Genomic DNA, 16,560 nt, shown 5'->3' with positions numbered 1-16,560 from the left:
TATACAGTTCCAGCATTACATCCCTGCTTTTGAATTCTATACCTCGGCCAATAAAGGAAAGCATTCCATATGCCTTCTTCACCACTCTATCTACCTGTCCTGCCAAGTTCAGGGACCTGTGGACATGCACTCCAAGGTCTCTCACTTCTTTTACCCCTCTCAATATCCTCCCGTTTATTGTGTATTTCCTCGCTTTGTTTGCCCTCCCCAAATGTATCACTTCACACTTCTCTGGATTGATTTGCCACTTTTCCGCCCACTCAACCAAACCATTGATATCACGATGGTGTCAACAGCAATCTTCTTCACTAACAACTACACGGCCAATTTTTGTGTCATCTGCAAATTTCCCAATCATGCCTCCCACATTTAAGTCCAAATCATTAATATATACCACAAACAACAAGGGACCCAACACTGCGCTCTGTGGAATGCCGCTGGAAACTGCTTTCCATTCGCAAAAACATCTGTCGACCACTTCCCTTTGTTTCCTGTCACTGATCCAATTTTGGATCCAACTTGCCACATTCCCCTGTATCTTATGATCTTTTCCCATAGTCCTGCAAATTTTTTTTCTTCAAGTAATTATCCAACTCCTTTTTGAAAGTCACAATTAAATTTGCCTCCACCACACTCTCAGGCAGTACATTCCAGATCCTAACCACTCACTGTGTAAAAAAAGTTTTCCTCATGTTGCCATTGTAGGGATAAGCTGCCACCATATAATGAGTTCTTTTTATGCTGCACCAAAGAACATAAATGAGCTGTGTGGAGTCCAGTTGGTTGAAGATCTCAAACAGGTTTATTAACAGCTAACTATTACATACAGTACAGAGCTAACTATTTACAGAACCTTCTCCTCGGTGTTACAGTTGCAGAGTGACTCTGGCTTCCAGTCACATGGCTGCATCCTGGCACATAGCTCATTAGCATACTAAGATCTTACAGGGACATCATTCTTAAAACCCCCTTTCTTTCCAAAGATAAGACTCATATGCTAAAAGTAAAAATACATATAATGAGATAACATCAAAATTATTTACACATGGATAAAGGTTGTGAAATTTACAAATATAGAGACTCAAAAGTCCATTTATCGTCTCGGTGGTTTGACAACTTTTGCTCAGGGAATTTGTGTCTCACTTGTTGCTGTTTTTTCTGAAGTTTCTCCCTCTCTGCATTTAGTTTCTGTTGTTGTGCCTTCAGCCTTAAGCATACTCTGTTGCTTTTCTCAAGATGACCACCTTTGAGGCCTTGCCATTCTTGGAAAGTTCTAGCACCTCATCTCAAAGAACCAACAGACAATGCTTCAACTCATTCCTCCTCTGCCTCCTCAGGGCATTGCGTGTCCATTGCCTCTCCTCAGCCTCCGTGTCTGAAGGTCTTGGGCTCAAGGTCGAGGAGTACTTAGCCTCATGGAGGTACCTGGCTCATTGTGGTACTGGCGGTTCTCTAGAGAGCAGAAGTGAAGGCGTGGCATAGTTGTGTTGTTCCTGTGCTTCCAGACTGCACCATTTAATGCCGGCCATATAGGTCCCCTTAGTGACCTCGTGGATGGTCATGATGCTGAGGTCCTTACACACTGGTAGTCCTGCCACTACTGGTCTCCTTGTGTCTACCAGGTAGAATGTTTGCGGCTTCCATGCCGACTTGCCATAGCTGCATTTCATTGTTTGTGTGCCACTGCACAGATGACCCGTTGTATGCTGATAATTTGGCAGTTGTCGGTTGTGTCATTGATTTCCAACTACTCCGGTACATATCCTTCAGGATTCGGACTAGTAGGATATTTGCACTAGTGCCAGTGTCAAACTTAACCCTGATTGTGTGTTTGCCACCTTTCTTTAGGCACATGATGTTAATAGTGACGAAAGCTTCCAGTCATTTGACTTCATCAACGTGATGTGTCAAGTTCACAATATGGAATGCCTATTCATCTTTTGGCTGAGAATTGCATCTCTCTGAGTCTTGTTTCAGGTCTGTTTTGTCATGGACTTCGCGTATTGGCTTGCCTTTACGCCGGTCTCTGGGGCTCTCCTTGCTGCCGTTGCTGCACCTGTTTGTCTGCTCCCTACTGTGACTCCTGGCTGCGACTTCAGAGCCAGATATTTTGCATAGGGGGGCCTAGTGTCCTTTTGCACCACACGCCTTGCACTGGTCTTGAAATGCAGGACAAGGTCGCAGTGAATGGGACCAACTACACTTACCACACAGCTTGCTTGCTCTTTTCGATCTGGTTTATCGTGCTGATACTGTTGGCTGCACCTAGTGCTTGCAGGTGCTGTTGTCTAGCTACAATGGGTTTGTACTTCCTGCCATCTTCCAGCAGTTCATCAGTGCTGTGACCTTTCTTCTTCCCCAAGAAGATTTTTAGAAATGTTTCACTGGGTGTTGGGACAATCACCAGCTCCATTATTTGATCCAACAGCTCTGCTTCAGAAAAATTGCATTCATTGCCCTTACTACGGCATCTACTGATGAACTAGTCTATTGATTTCTGTGGCTGTTGCCTGTAGGACATCAATTCTAGGCGGTGAATTCTGAAATTTACTCTGAATTGGAGCTGATCTTCTAGCACTTTCCATATCTTTGCGGAATCTTTCTGGTCCTCTTCAGATATGCCTCAGGTATTGATTCTGTGTAATGGTTTGCTGGTATTTTTATAGCTGTGCCTGCATGAATGAAAGCTCTTCTTCATGCTTGAGTGTTTTAACGAGTTTTTAAAAATTTGGCTGCATGGATGAAGGCTCTGCAGTGATCAGAGCTTTTTCTAATTGAAGCCTCCTGTAATGGCGCCGACCTCAATCCACCTGGGAAAGGAGCCAGGTCTTCCCCGGTATTTTTGCAAGGACGTTTGAAAAAAAAAATCAGTTCTTTAGAGACTTCAGAGTTTGTTGCTTGTGTATTTTTAAAACCAGTATCCCTCGACCGTCGACTCAATGACTCACCCGATTTACTTGCAGCTTATCATTCTGTGCTCTGTCTTTTACAACTTGAGATACGTTCCTTTTTTCTTTCTCTGTTTGAGCCAGTATTTTTTTTAACTTTCTCTCTATTGGCTGCAGGAAAGTTCTTTTCAAAGCTGTTTCACCCATGGTCTTCAACTTCATTTTCTCTTCTCACCACAGCTGTCACCATGTAGTGTTGAGCTGCCACCATATAATGAGTTAATTTTATGTTGTTTGATGCAACATAAATGAGATGTGTGGAGCCAGTTGGTTGAAGATCTCAAACGGGCTTATTAACAGCTAACTATTATATACAGTACAGAGCTAACTATTTACAGAACCTTCCTCTAGTTGTTACAGTTGCAGAGTGACTCTGGCTTCCAGTCACATGATGGCATCCTGGTACTTAGCTCATTAGCATACTAAGATCTTAAAGGGACATCACTCTTAAAGGCAATCACACAACAGCTGTTGGTCTTTTTTAATTCACCTTATATTGGTGTCCTCTGGTTCTCGACCCTTCCGCCAATGGGAAAAGTTTCTCCCCATCCATTCTGTCTAGATACCTCATGATTTTGAATGCCTCTATCAAAACGCCTCTCAGCCTTCTCTGAGGAGAAAAGAGAAAGAATGAGAATCTAAGGTTAATTTCTTGGAAACTGCACTGGGAGCATATATCGACTGTTGTCCATCTCATAAAGCATTTGAACTGATATCACAAGTACCAAAAAACTGCATTGTGATTGAACAGAAGAAACAATTTTTTAAAGTTAATTCTCAGAATATGAATGTCACTGGCAGGGCTGGCATTTATTACCCATTCCTAGTTGCCCTGAGGAATTTCATGCAATTGAATGGCTCACTAGAATAATTCAGAAGGCAGTAAAGATTCAACCACATTGATGTCACCTGTAAACCCAGACAAGGTAATGACAGAGGGTTTCTTTCCTAAAGGACATTATTGATGTGGTTAGGTTTTTATAACAATCTGACAACTTCATGATCGTTTTCACTGACACCAGCTTTTTACTTCCAGTAAATGAATACTTAAAAAACATTAAGTTGAGGTAAACAGCATAAATGCATTTAATGGGAAGCTAGATAAACACGTGAGGGGAGAAAGGAATAGAAGGATATGCGGATAGGCTGAGATGGAGGAGTGTGGAGCATGAGTGGTAACACAGACCAGTTGGGCTGAATGGCCTGTTTCTAAAGTAAAGTCAATAAAAATTTTTAACTGAATTCAAATTCTAGAATTGCCATGGTGGGATTTGAACTCAATTTCTCTGCGTTATTGGCTGTGGCTTCTGGATGAATTGCCCACTAACACTTTTATTTTACCAAAGAAGATATACTTCCATTGGAACTCAAGGGGAGCTGACAGAAATCCTTCTGCAGTTTAATGGTTCAACAACAGTTAGGTTATAAAAATAACAAAGCACATATTTCTTTCAAACAGGGGAGGCTAGGATGAATACTTCTCCAAGGACTGCTGTTACTGAGTAAATCTTTTAAAAATTGATGTGCATAACTGAAGGTCAGTGCCAAGAGGGAGCGTGGGAACGTCAGAATGGAAAGTAGCTTTAGCTGAGGGAGATAATCATTAAGGCATCAGAATTACAGTAAAACATCACTGCAGACCTTAGCATTTCTGCTAATGTTAACTGGAGCAGCTTCCCATGTGGCTCAGTGAGTTTGCTCAGTGAGTAAGTGAATCACATGAACTGTGGAGGTCCCAGATTCTAATCCTTGGCCTGTGCTGAGCTCGCTAAATTTAGTCAGGACTCCTGGATTAGGGAGAAGATTAGGCTATGGTTGCTGTTCCTGTTCTTTACCTGATGGTGCCTGGTGGAAATGGCATCCCCACCTCCTCGCCCTGTGACTGAATAAGCCTTCCAACACTCGTATGGGAATAATGGCACTTGACTGTGGTCCAAGAGGGAAATCAGTGCCCATAGATCATTTTCTTTCTCTCTTCCTGTTTCACTTGCTGTCTTTTTTTTCTTCCTTCCTCTTTCTCTTTCATTCACCATTGCTGTCCTTTTCTCTTTCATTCTGTATTTCTATCTTATTCCTTCTGTCATTTGTTTTCTCTCTTTCTTTATTTCTCTCTTTCTCCGTTTTTCTCTTTCTTTCTGAAGCCTACCGTCCTTCAGAAGTTCTATATTGGGTTAATGAGTTCCTATAGCAGATTTAATCTGATTGTCCACGATCTTTAATGGATAACATGCGGGACATTTCTTAGAAGCTAATCAAGAGAGGTGAGTAAATAGGAACCATGTTATAATTGGTTTGACATTAACTTGGCAACAGGCTCGGAGGTTGGCACCCTTCAATGCTTCTGCATACTGCTGCTTGGGAAAGTTGTACAGATCTGCGGGGAAGCTTCAAGCTAAGGGAGAGGGTTCTGAATTATGTCTGCACCCACAGTTTCTGGCCGTTTCAGTACCTGGGACTATGTGGTTTTTGTTGCCATCTTGCTGATCTCGGCACTGGTGGGAATCTACCATGCAGTGGTGGGAAGAGGGCAGGTGACATCCGAAGAGTTTCTTCTGGGAAACCGCCAAATGAGCTCCTTGCCAGTAGCTCTCAGCCTCACCGCCAGCTTCATGTCTGCGGTGACAATTTTGGGAGCCCCGTATGACACATATCACTTTGGGGCTGTGAACGCCTACTTTGCCATTGCTTATATTTTAGTGGTGATCCTCAGTGCCGAGGTCTTCCTGCCGATCTTCTACAGGCTTGGTGTCACCAGCAGCTACGAGGTAAGAGGCAAACGAAGGGAAGGGTCACATTGAATTGCCAATAGTCATTGAGTAATTAAAAGCATCACATTCAGTAAACTTTCAAAACAGCAGCATTTCATCTTGATCTAAATGACTAGTTAGTGAATTGTTGGAGTCCTTACCAAAGGCTACCCTTTACTGACGTGGTCACAAGAATGGCTCCAGGGATGAGGATCTTCAGTCACAAAGAGAGATTGGAGAAGTTGGGACTACTTTCCTTGGAGAAGGTTTAGTAGAGGTTTTCAAAAGCATGAGGGGTTTGGACAGAGTAGACAGAGAGAAACTGTTCCTATTCGTGAAAGGATCAAGAACAAGAGGGGACAGATTTAAGGTAATTGGCAAAAGAAGTAATGGTGGCATGAGGAAAAACTTTTTCACACAGCGAGTGGCTAGGATCTGGAATGCACTGCCTGAGTGTGTGGTGGAGGCAGGTTCAATCGAGGCATTCAAAAGGAAATTAGATAGTTATCTGACAAGAAAGAATGTTCACGGTTACGGGGAGAAGGTGAGGAAATGGCACTAAGTGAATTGCTTATTTGGAGAGCTGGTGCAAACACAATGGGCCGAATGGCCTCCTTTTTTGCTGTAACAATTCTGTGAAGTTCCGAAGAAGGGTCACTGACCCGAAACGTTAACTCTGCTTCTCTTTCCACAGATCCTGCCAGACCTGCTGAGTGGTTCCAGCATTTCTTGTTTTTATTTGAGTTTATATAGTGCATCTAATCCAGAAAAAAGTCCCAAGGTGCTTCAGAACAGAGTGAGGAAAAACAGAGACTGGGCTAAGGAAGGAGGTATTAGGAATGAGTGACCAATAGCTTGGTCAGAGGGATGGGTTTTAAGAAAGGCTTCAAAAGGACAGGGTGTTCGGGAGGCGTCGAGCATCAGAAGAAAGAAGGAACTTGCATTTCTATAGTGCTTTTCACATCAAGACATCCCGAAACACTTCAGACAAAGAAGTACCTTTTGAAGTACAGTCACTGTGTGGCAGCCAATTTGCACACAGCAAGATCCCACAAACAACAATGGGATAATGACCAGATAATTGTTTTTGGAATGCTAATTGTAAGATAAGTGTCTACCAGGGCAGTGGGGAGAACTCCCATTCTCTTCTTTGAATAGAGCCATGGGGTCTTTTACGATGGCGTGCATTGAGTTGAATGGAATTAAAAATGGAGAGAGATGTAAAATGGGCTGCTGACCAGCTATCAGCTGTTTTACTCTGTCGCACAACATCAGGAACTACCCCTATTCCTCTTATGTCAGATGTCTTTGTTTGGAGGAGGCATATTGCTTATATTCCCATGTGAATAATTGAGCAAAGTACCCATTCAGAATGTTTATTATTTTATACCCATCCTTAGATTCAAGCCCATTTCCACTTTTATGCTTTATTATTGTATAATATTATTGTAACTCATTTTGAATGCATGTGATTCCAATGATAAAACCTGATATGTAAAGACTGACACCATTGTTAAATTCTGCATTCACCGCTTCTCACTTAAGGAAAAAGTAGTGATTGTGTGTAAGAAATACATTTACAGCTGCAGTTCCCCACCAATGCCATATTGACTTGGAACTATATCGCCGTTCCTTCACTTTTGTTGGGTCAAAATCCTGGAACTCCCTTCCTAACAACACTGTGGGTGTACCTACCCCACATGGACTGCAGCGGTTCAAGAAGGCAGCTCACCACCACCTTCTCAAGGGCAATTAGGGATGGGTAATAAATGCTGGCCTGGCCTGTGATGCCCACATCCCATGAATGAATAAAAAAAATTATCCTTTCCAAGCTGTAGTTCAGAATCAAGGAAGTCCATCTATCATTCTTTTTAGACTGTGCCCTGTAAAAATATTCAAATTCACTGGCAAAGGCCAATTCCAAAAAATGCAAGCTTTGTATAGTTCAGCTGCATCCCCCACTTTGCCTTTGAGTTAATGTTTTGCAATGGCAGGAACCCAGAGGCAAAGAGTTATTTAGCAGAGTGACAACTTCCATGTTAGTTCAAGCAAGCACTCATTGTGATCTATCTATTTTCTGTAACTCTATTCTCAGGATACACACTGGTTTTCAACTCTTAAAAAAAACTACTTCCCCAACACTTACTCACATAGAGTAGTGCAGTGGTTAGCACCACAGCCTCACAGCTCCAGTAACCTGGGCTTGATTCTGGGTACTGCCTGTGTGGAGTTTGCAAGTTCTCCCTGTGACTGTGTGGGTTTCTGCCAGGTGCTCCGGCTTCCTCCCACAGCCAAAGACTTGCAGGTTGATAGGTAAATTGGTCATTGTAAATTGCCCCTAGTGTAGGTAGGTGGTAGGAGAATTGAGGGAAGGTAGGGAATATGGGATTAATGTAGGATTAGTATAAATGGGTGGTTGATGGTCAGCACAGACTCGGTGGGCTGAAGGGCCTGTTTCAATGCTGTATCTCTCTATGACATATACACTCCTTTTTATCAGTCAAAGCTGGAATGTAGGGACAGAGGGCTGGTAGAGAGAGTAAAAGATAAGCAGAGTTTGTTCTGCAGGTTCTTTTTAAACTACTACGGGGACAACACTCTATCCAATAGGCTCTTTTCAGGTTCTTCAACCTTCCACTATTTACAATCTGGGTAATGTCGCTTCCAATTTGGAAGCCCTAGAGAGAAGAGAGTTAATGGGCTGAATTTTCCTGGTTGGGATGAGATCCCAATGTCGGGTTCAATTCAGGGTAAGGAACCCACAAGTGGCCGTGGTGGATGTCAGTCACGATCTTCCCAGAGGCAGCTTCTTAATTGGCTGCCTCCAGGATCTCTGTCCAATTAAGGACGGCAGGCAGACTAGGACAGACTCCAGTCAGTTACACAGCAGTGTATGGGTCATCGAGACATCTCGAATACAGTTTCACACCGGTCAGTTACTGTAGAATGTAGTCACTATTATATGGACAGCAATTGGTCAGTGTTTCATACTAATGGTCAGCATTTTATGCCAAAGGTCAGTATTTCACAGGAGTACCTAGTGTTTTATCCCAATGGTCAGTGTTTTGCACCAAATGTCAGTGTTTTACACCAATGGTCAGTGTTTCACACCAATGGTCAATGTTTTATCCCAATGACCAGTGTTTTACACCATTGGTCAGTATTTCACACCAACAGTCAGTGTTTTACTCTAATGCTGAGTGTTTTACAACAATGATCAATGTTTTATCCCAATGACCAGTGTTTTATACCATTGGTCAGTATTTCTCACCAATGGTCAATATTTTACACCAAGGTCAGTGTTTCACATCAGTTGTTGTCTTGGTTGAAAATGAAATGCTGGTTAGGTCTGTGGGAATCCCTCTGCTCTTCCTCCAGGAATGCCGTGAGCTTTCCTACATCCATCTGAAAAGATAGATTGGGCTTCGGTTTAATGTCAGCCTGGATTATGTAGTCAAGACTCTGGAGTGGGCCTTGAAACCAGAATCTTCTGACCGGGGGGAGATAAATAGGGGTTTCGGGTGAGCAGGGATGTGTGGGGCAAGTCTGAAACACAGGTGATGTCAGATATTCCAGGCCTGGCATTTCTGTCACACTGAGGGGAACAGCTCCAAGGAGAGTGACGATGCTTCTTCAAGACAAAATAGTTTTGCAAATAAGATTTATGCCTAAACCTCACCTGTGATTCTTTGATTTTCAGTACCTGGAGATGCGGTTTAATAGATGGGTCCGCTTATGTGGAACAATATTGTTTATGATTCAAACAGTAAGTACCCAATTAAAATTAGAATGTAACTCCCATTATTCAATTCATTTTTGCAATAATAATATCTCATCTACATAAAATAAAAGAGCATTTATTCTGAGTGAGTTTCTGCAGTAAACAATCTGTGACATCAAAATATAATCACTATCCCTGGCAGTGGGCCACTCATGTAATGTTGGGCTGTCTTTATAGCTTTGATATAAGGCTTGTATTAATTATTAGGCCGTGAATTATTTTTCTACCCAGTGCCTCTTGTTGGTCTCTGCCTTGCGCTGGTGTTCATTGAAAGGGCCAATTCAGTATTTTGCGACATGACTTGACCAATGCCATTCTGAATCCAGCTGATAGCAGATGTAATTTGATGCTTCTGGTTCATTCTCCTCACTGAGTCTTGCTCCAGTCTAAGAATCACAGAATCTTACAGCACAGAAGGAGGACATTCGGCACATTGTGTCTGTGCTGGCTCTTTGAAAGAGCTATCCAATTAGTCCCACTTCTCTCTTTCCGTATAGCACAAACTCAATGGGCTGAATGGCCTCCTTCTGTGCCATTACCATTCTATGATTCCCTGTATAATTTTACATTTCAAGTATATATTCAATTCCCTTTTTGGAGCTCTTTGCTTCTCAATGATGACTAGAAACTCTGCAGCTGGAAAATTACTGACACTAACTCCAGTCCTACCAGCCTGTGGCACTGTATAGCAATGCATAACACCACAATGCTGTCCTTGATGCAAAAATATACTCAATTTCAGCATGTTTTGAAGCAGTTTCCTTTATGTGAGTCTTATCCATTTAGCACGTTAACATATGTTTTGTAGCATTTGAGCTATAATCTGCGTCGGTAACCATGGTTGAATAAGTTTGAATTTTGCTGAATATATATTTTATGTTTGTGTTGCATGTGGCAAATCAGCTCCAAAGCTTTCCCAAGGCAAAATGTCAAAAATTCAAAATGTGCCTCATGACTGATCTCAGGAAGTCTCTCTCTTTTTCTCTCTTTTGCGCTCTCTCCTCTATCTCTAGTTCTTTCTCTCACTCGCTCATTCTCTCTCATACTTTTTCTCTTTCTCTATTTTCTCCTTTCTCTAATTTCAATAGCTTCTGACATCAGATGTGTACATTAGTCCTTAATTATATGAATTATTCATCATTTATTTCAGATTTTATACACAGGAATTGTTATTTATGCTCCAGCACTGGCATTAAATCAAGGTCTGTATTATTTTTCTGTCCCATCATCTGCCAGCTCAGCTATAATACTTTCTGTCCTGATGATTCACAGATACCTTATTTCCTTGCTTTTAGTGACAAATTTCAACCTTTGGGGTTCCATAATCTCAACTGGAATAGTCTGCACTTTCTACTGCACCTTGGTAAGTTACGGTAATTGAGTTGGTGAAACTAACAACGAGAGGGCACATGTTTAAGGTAATCACAAAAAAGGTTAAAGGGACAGTTAGAGTAAAAAATGTCTTTACGCAGAGCTGGGTTGGAGTATGAACTTCTCAACCACAAACCTTTGCTGAGGCAGTCTATCAATTATTTTAAAAGATAACTAGATAGTTGCTTGAAAAAGCGGAATATGAAAATATGTGGGGAGCGAGCAGGAGAGCGGAGAAAAACACCATTGCAGATATAATGGGTCAACTGGCCTGTTTCTATACTTGGCTGTCAACTGTGGCTCAGCTGATTTCAGTCAGGTTATCTCAAAACACTTTACAGCCAATGAAGTATTTTTACAGTGTAGTCACTGTTTTAACATAAGAAATGAGGCAGCCAATTTGTACACAGTAAGATTCCAGAAACAGCAATGAGATAATGACTGGTTTTGGTTGAGGGGAAATATTGGCCAGGATACCAGTCCTGCTGTTCTTTAAATTATACCATGGGATCTTTTATGATTGCCTGAGAGGGCAGACAGGGTCTTGCCTTTAACGTCTCTCCTGAAAATGGCACCTCTGACGGTGCAGCACTCCCTCAATACTGCACTGGGAGTATCAGCCTGAATTACACCTTCAAGTCTCTGGAGTGGGACTTGAACACATAGCCTCCTAACGCAGAGACAAGAGCCAAGGCTGACTCCTAATACTTCTACATAATGGTCTTCCTGTTTTTTGTTCTAGGGAGGTCTCAAAGCTGTTGTCTGGACAGATGTGTTTCAGATTGTAATCATGGTAACTGGGCTTGTAGCGGTCATTGTTCGAGCAATGATGCTGAAAGGGGGAATCAGTAATATACTGAATACTGCTTCTCATGGGGGAAGACTAAACTTCTGGAAGTAAGTTTTACAAAGATATGCATTTTCAAGTGACTGGATTGTTTACCAACATGCTTTGTAATTTAATGAGCAAACTCTGCTTACAGTTTTGACCCCAGCCCATTCCACAGACATACCTTTTGGACAATTGTAATTGGAGGCACTTTCACATGGACAGCAGTCTATGGAGTGAATCAGGCCCAGGTTCAGAGATACATCTCTTGCAGGACAAGACTTCAAGCCAAAGTGTGAGTTTATAATTTTATTCTTGGAATTAATTGAAGTCCAACAATGCCTCAAGTTTAAAATTCTTGTCCTTGTTTTCAAATCCCTTCATGTATCTGCCCTTTCCTATCTCTGTAATCTCTTCCAGCTGCACAACCCTCTGAGATCTCTGCATTCCTCTAATTCTGCCCTCTTGAGCATTCCCAATTTTAATCACTCCACCATTGTCAGCCATGTCTTCAGCTGCCTTGGCTCTTAAGCTCTGGAATTTCCTCCCCAAATTTCTCTACCTCTCTCTCCTCTAAGATGTTCCTTGAAACCTACCTCTTTGACCAAGCTTTTGGTCACCTGTCCTAATGTCAATTACCTGATTACACTCCTGCGAAGCATCTTCAGAAGTTTGTTACTATATGAAAGGTGCTAAATAAATGCAGGTGGCTGTTGTTGAAGTTGTGCTATTAAACCATTTATTAGTTGACTGCCTAAAAAATGTTGGAGGAACAGGAACTCAAAGTCTAAAAAATAATATCCATTCCTGTATTGGCAGGATTAGATTCTGGATTGAGGTTATCAATGTGAAAAGTTTTGAGCTCGGAGAGAAGCAGGGATGATTCTGTTGATCTTCCATTGAAATTATGGTGGGTAATTCAGTTCAATCCCAATGTCACGCTCACGCAAGGAGCAATTATGAACAATTATAAAAATGAACTGAGGAATTGAACTCCAAAATGGACACTTTTGCTGTCAGACAAAATGAAGTAAGAGGTCTCCTGTACTGTGAATACACCATGGTAACTGCTGGAACTCCGAACCAGATGTCCTGTCTGGTCAAGTGTTGAAGAAAGCATTTGAAATGCTAATAGCCCCATTTAAGGTTAATGGCTACCTTGTGCAACCAGGTGGACTCACAATGACTTTGCAGACATAGAGTATTCTGACTCAATCTCAGGATTATAGGTGTGAAAAAGTACCACTATATCAAGATGCCATCAAAATGAGCAACATCTAAATCCATTGTCTAACAATGGCCACGCCATCAAACCATTTATGAAAACACAATGAGAGAGAAACCTTGGTCACCTGACAGAAACCAAGTCTCCAATAAGGAGAATTTAATAATACACATTGCTGAGCCAGAAAGACAGAAAGACAGAAGCCAGAAGCCAGGAGGCTGAGAGAGATCTGTTCCAGCAAAGAAGACGACCCTGCCTGAATACCATTTTTGAAACTACCTATCTGGGAGATTGTAGCAGAACTTTTCATCATCGGACTGTGACAGAGATTTAACCAGACAAGTCTCCAGCAAAGCATCCGTCCATCTGAAACTTTCCAAGTTTAACTTCAGTGAGCCTCAGGAAGAGAAAAACCAGGCCTGCATCATTTAAATTTTCCACTCGGGGGAAACAAACATAACGAACTCTTTTTAGAAATACCAGACCTAAATGCATGCTATCTTTTAATCTCTCTCTATCTTTTCTTGTGTGTTTGTGTGTGTCTGTGTCTGTGTGTGTGTGTGTGTGAGTGGGTGAAGTTAAAAAATTTCAGGTTTTGGTTAATAAACATTTTCTTTAAAGCTATGAGAAAACCTGTCATTTGTCTGTTTATTGACCATTAAAATGCTCAAAGGATAAACACAATTCTAATCAAAACACTGTCTGCGGTCAGCTGAAAGGTGACTAAGGGAAACCACCCCTATCTGTGGCACCATGGCATTGCCAGGCATACCTGTTTCATATAACCCCAAACTGTTGCTGACTTTTAACTCTCGACATTCCCAGTGCAGTAATGAGAGGGTGCTGCACTGTCCAGAGATTCCATCTTTCAGATGAGGTCCTTTCTGCTCTCTCAGGTAGATATACAAGGTCTATTGGCACTATTCAAAGAAGAGCAAGGGAGTTGTCCCGAGTATTCCACAGGCTAAATATTTATCCCTCAACCAACGTCACTAGAACAGATGATCTGGTTATTATCACATTACTGTTTGTGAGAGCTTGTTCTGCATAACTTGGCTGCCCTGTTTCCTACATTACAACAGTGGCTACACTTGAAAAGTACTTCATTGGCTGTAAAGAATTTTGGGACATCCTGAGGTTGTGAAACCAGCCAAGAGCCAGTCCAGCTCTCTATTGAAGATATGCAGAGAGACAGCACCAAGCACAACAGTGACTAGCCTGGTGAATAGCAACGAAACACCTCCGGCAGTGCACAGCGAACTTTACTTCACTCAAACCATTCTACAGCTGCTATTTTAGCCAATTGTGGATTTTTATGCCACTTAATATTTAAAACTTTATTTTGCTCTTTTTCAGAGCCCTTTACCTGAACCTTATTGGACTGTGGATCATTATTGTGTGTGCAGGACTGTCAGGATTGTCGATGTACTCTCTCTATCACGATTGTGATCCATGGACGTCTGGGAAGGTTAAAGCACCAGATCAGGTACACTACCTGACCAGTCATTTATCAAGTTTTTCCATAAACTACACTGTAATGCAACTGCACTATAAATAGCCAGCTGTCGCTCAATGGATAGGAACATAGGAACAAAGTAATTAGGAGCAGGAGTGGGCTATTCGGCTCCTCGAACCTGCTCCGCCACTCAGCTCGATCATGGCTGATCTTCTACCTCAACGACATTTTCCCGCACTATCCCCATATAACATTCCCAAGGTTGTGGTTTCAAAACTTGCTGTAGTAATGGACAACGTAATCTAGGCTGATATTTCAGAGAGGTAGTGTCGCAATGTTGAAGGGTGTTGCCTTTCAGATGAAAAGTTTAATCAATGCCCCATATGCTCTGTCAGGTGGATGTAAAAGATCCCATGATCATTATGTCAAGAGGTGCAGGGATGTTCACCCTGGTGTCCTGGCCAATATTTATCCTTTGACCAACATCATTAAAACAAGTTATCTGATAATTTATACTAATGGCTCTCATTAGTTAAGAATTCCATTATCTATTTACCATTGGAGTACCAGGATGGTAAAAGGCAAACTAGAAAGATCCTTTCCATTGAATGATTCCTGTGTTCCTATTTAACTCACTGCAGTTTCTGGGAGCATGCTGTGTGCAAATTAGCTGCCACATTTCCTAGATTGCAAAAGTAACTACAGTTTTTTAATTCATTCTTGGGATGTGGTCGTTGCTGGCCAGGCCAGCATTTAGTGCCCATCCCTAATTGCCCATGAGAAGGAGGTGGTGAGCTGCCTTCTTGAACCGCTGCAGTTCATGTGGGATAGGTACACCCACAGTGCAGTTAGGAAGGGAGGTCCAGGAGTTGACCCAGCGACAGTGAAGGAACGGCGATATAGTTCCAAGTCAGGATGGTGTGTGACTTAGAGGGGAACTTGCAGGCGGTGGTGTTCCCATGCATTTGCTGCCCTTGTCCCTCTAGGTGGTAGAGGTCGCAGGCTTGGAAGGTGCTGTCTAAGGAGCCTTGGTGCGTTGCTGCAGGGCATCTTGTAGATGGTACACACTGCTGCCACTGTGCGTTGGTGGGGGAGGGAGTGAATGTTTGTAGATGGGGTGCCAATCAAGCCGGCTGCTTTGTCCTGGATGTTGTCGAGCTTCTTGAGTGTTGTTGGATCTGCACCCATCCAGGAAACTGGAGAGTATTCCATCACACTCCTGATCGTGCCTTGTAGATGGTGGACAGGCTTTGGGGAGTCATGAGGTGAGTTACTCGCCGCAGGATTCCTAGTCTCTGATCTGCTCTTGTAGCCATGGTATTTATATGGCTACTCCAGTTCAGTTTCTGGTCAACGGTAACTCCTAGGATGTTGATAGTGCGGGATTCAGTGATGGTAATGCCATCGAATGTCAAGGGGAGATGGTTAGAATCTCTCCTGTTGGAGACGGTCATTGCCTGGCACTTGTGTGGCGAATGTTACTTGCCACTTGTCAGCCCAAGCCTGGATATTGTCCAGGTCTTGCTACATTTCTGCACGGACTGCTTCAGTATTTGAGGAGTCACGAATGGTGCTTCAAAAGGTAATTAATTGGCTGCAAAAACATTTTGGGATTTCCTGAGGCTCTGAATGGTGCTATATAAATGCAACTTCTTGCTTTCTTTATCTGAGCTGATCCTGGAGAAACGTGCAACGTGTAAACCAATTCACAGCTTCAATAAAAGGGTGCAGTGGATGAACTAGTGAGCAATTGTTCAATGACTATCGGAAAATAAGCTCTATTCTTCTTTCCTTAAGTCTGGATATTGAAAGTAATCTCCCCTCTCATTAAAGTTTCCCTTTTTTCTCTTCTGATCTGTATTTTTGATACAAAGTGTGTTTTTTTTCCATGTTCAAAATATCATTTGTGAATTTTAATTTTCTTTGAAAATATCCTTGCTGGATTGTGGGTTCTAGTGAGTAAATGGCCCACTTACTGCTAGAACTAACCAATATGAAACAGAAACAGAAAGTGCTGAAAATACTCAGCAGGTCAGGCAGCATCTTTTTTTTTATTTTAGAGATACAGCACTGAAACAGGCCCTTTGGCCCACCGAGTCTGAGCCGACCATCAACCACCCATTTATCCTACACTAATTCCATATTCCTACCACATCCCCACCTGTCCCTATATTTCCCTACCTATACTAGGGGCCATTTATAA

General features: G+C 42.2%; 1 protein-coding gene across 4 annotated transcripts in view; it reads left to right on the top strand.

Moving 5' to 3' along the window:
- Positions 1 to 4,686: 4,686 nt before the first annotated feature.
- The window catches only part of LOC137379414 (sodium-coupled monocarboxylate transporter 1-like), a 31,980-nt gene continuing 20,106 nt past the window's right edge, over positions 4,687 to 16,560 (top strand). For 3 of the 4 annotated variants that reach the window (XM_068050193.1, XM_068050192.1, XM_068050194.1), the window contains exons 1-7: positions 5,243 to 5,713; positions 9,396 to 9,461; positions 10,627 to 10,678; positions 10,772 to 10,839; positions 11,590 to 11,744; positions 11,831 to 11,971; positions 14,258 to 14,387. In XM_068050193.1, the coding sequence (XP_067906294.1) occupies positions 5,363 to 5,713; positions 9,396 to 9,461; positions 10,627 to 10,678; positions 10,772 to 10,839; positions 11,590 to 11,744; positions 11,831 to 11,971; positions 14,258 to 14,387 (963 nt within the window). In that variant the 5' untranslated portion in view covers positions 5,243 to 5,362. Of the gene's footprint in view, positions 5,210 to 5,242; positions 5,714 to 9,395; positions 9,462 to 10,626; positions 10,679 to 10,771; positions 10,840 to 11,589; positions 11,745 to 11,830; positions 11,972 to 14,257; positions 14,388 to 16,560 lie in introns of those variants that run through there. The other variant, XM_068050195.1, reaches the window with a different exon arrangement.

This window comes from Heterodontus francisci, chromosome 18 (genome assembly GCF_036365525.1).
Source record: "Heterodontus francisci isolate sHetFra1 chromosome 18, sHetFra1.hap1, whole genome shotgun sequence".
Lineage (NCBI taxonomy): Eukaryota > Metazoa > Chordata > Chondrichthyes > Heterodontiformes > Heterodontidae > Heterodontus > Heterodontus francisci.
This window is presented reverse-complemented; position numbering and strand designations above follow the sequence as displayed.